The 744-nt window shown below is 53.0% G+C and overlaps 1 protein-coding gene across 2 annotated transcripts in view; it reads left to right on the top strand.

Annotated features, from left to right (window-relative positions):
* The first annotated feature begins 353 nt into the window (after positions 1–353).
* Positions 354–744, top strand: part of GPR107 (G protein-coupled receptor 107) — a 53,204-nt gene continuing 52,813 nt past the window's right edge. For both annotated transcript variants that reach the window (XM_072431378.1, XM_072431377.1), the window contains exon 1: positions 354–487. In XM_072431378.1, coding sequence (XP_072287479.1) covers positions 389–487 — 99 coding nt within the window. In that variant the 5' untranslated portion in view covers positions 354–388. The remainder of the gene's footprint in view (positions 488–744) is intronic.

A 744-nucleotide genomic window follows, 5' to 3' on the forward strand; every position in this document is an offset into this window, starting at 1 on the left:
ATGTGGTTGAACACATATTGCACCTGCAAGAAGAATGAAGAACTCTGAACAAAATATTTTTATGTGATCTAAATATTACAGCAGCTGTAAGTAGGAGAAGCTTTATTTAAAGTCCCCCATGCTGTGCATCAGTCTGTGTGTAGGTAAATCTAAGGGGGAAAGACATTTAAACCTGACTGCACTGCAAGCTCTAAGCTCTGCCTGCAACACCACGTGACTCCCCCGCACTGACACGCGCTACCCATATGCCCCGGGCTTTGCTGCTGGTGGTGACGTCACCGCTAGGTCCGAGCCTCGTGTTGAAGAAATTGTCTGGCAGCAGAGTGTCATGTGACTGGGGGTGGAGCCAAATCCCGGAAGTGAGAGGGATGGTGATGCTGGAATAAACATGGCGCTGCGCAGTACTATGTGTTCGGGTCTGTCGGCTTTTATAATACTGTTGTTCGTGTCTGTGTGCTGGGCGCGGGTTCACCACCTCACTCTAAAGGTAAGAACGGGAGGGAGTGGGAACCGGAGTGAGGAGACCGGACTTCCGGGTAATGAGGCCGGAGACAGTTCCTAGAGAGGAACAGTAATGTGTTGTCAGGTTGTGATACCGAGGGGGGGGAGGGGGAGCTCTGACAGAGGAGAAACACGGACACCGAGGAAGGGGCAATGACGGGGTATAGGGGCACTGGTGGTGGGGGGTGGGCAGGATTCTGCACCAATACTGTGATAGTGACACCATGACCGGGGGGAGGGGGC

Source organism: Pyxicephalus adspersus, chromosome Z (genome assembly GCF_032062135.1).
Source record: "Pyxicephalus adspersus chromosome Z, UCB_Pads_2.0, whole genome shotgun sequence".
NCBI classification, from domain to species: Eukaryota; Metazoa; Chordata; class Amphibia; order Anura; family Pyxicephalidae; genus Pyxicephalus; species Pyxicephalus adspersus.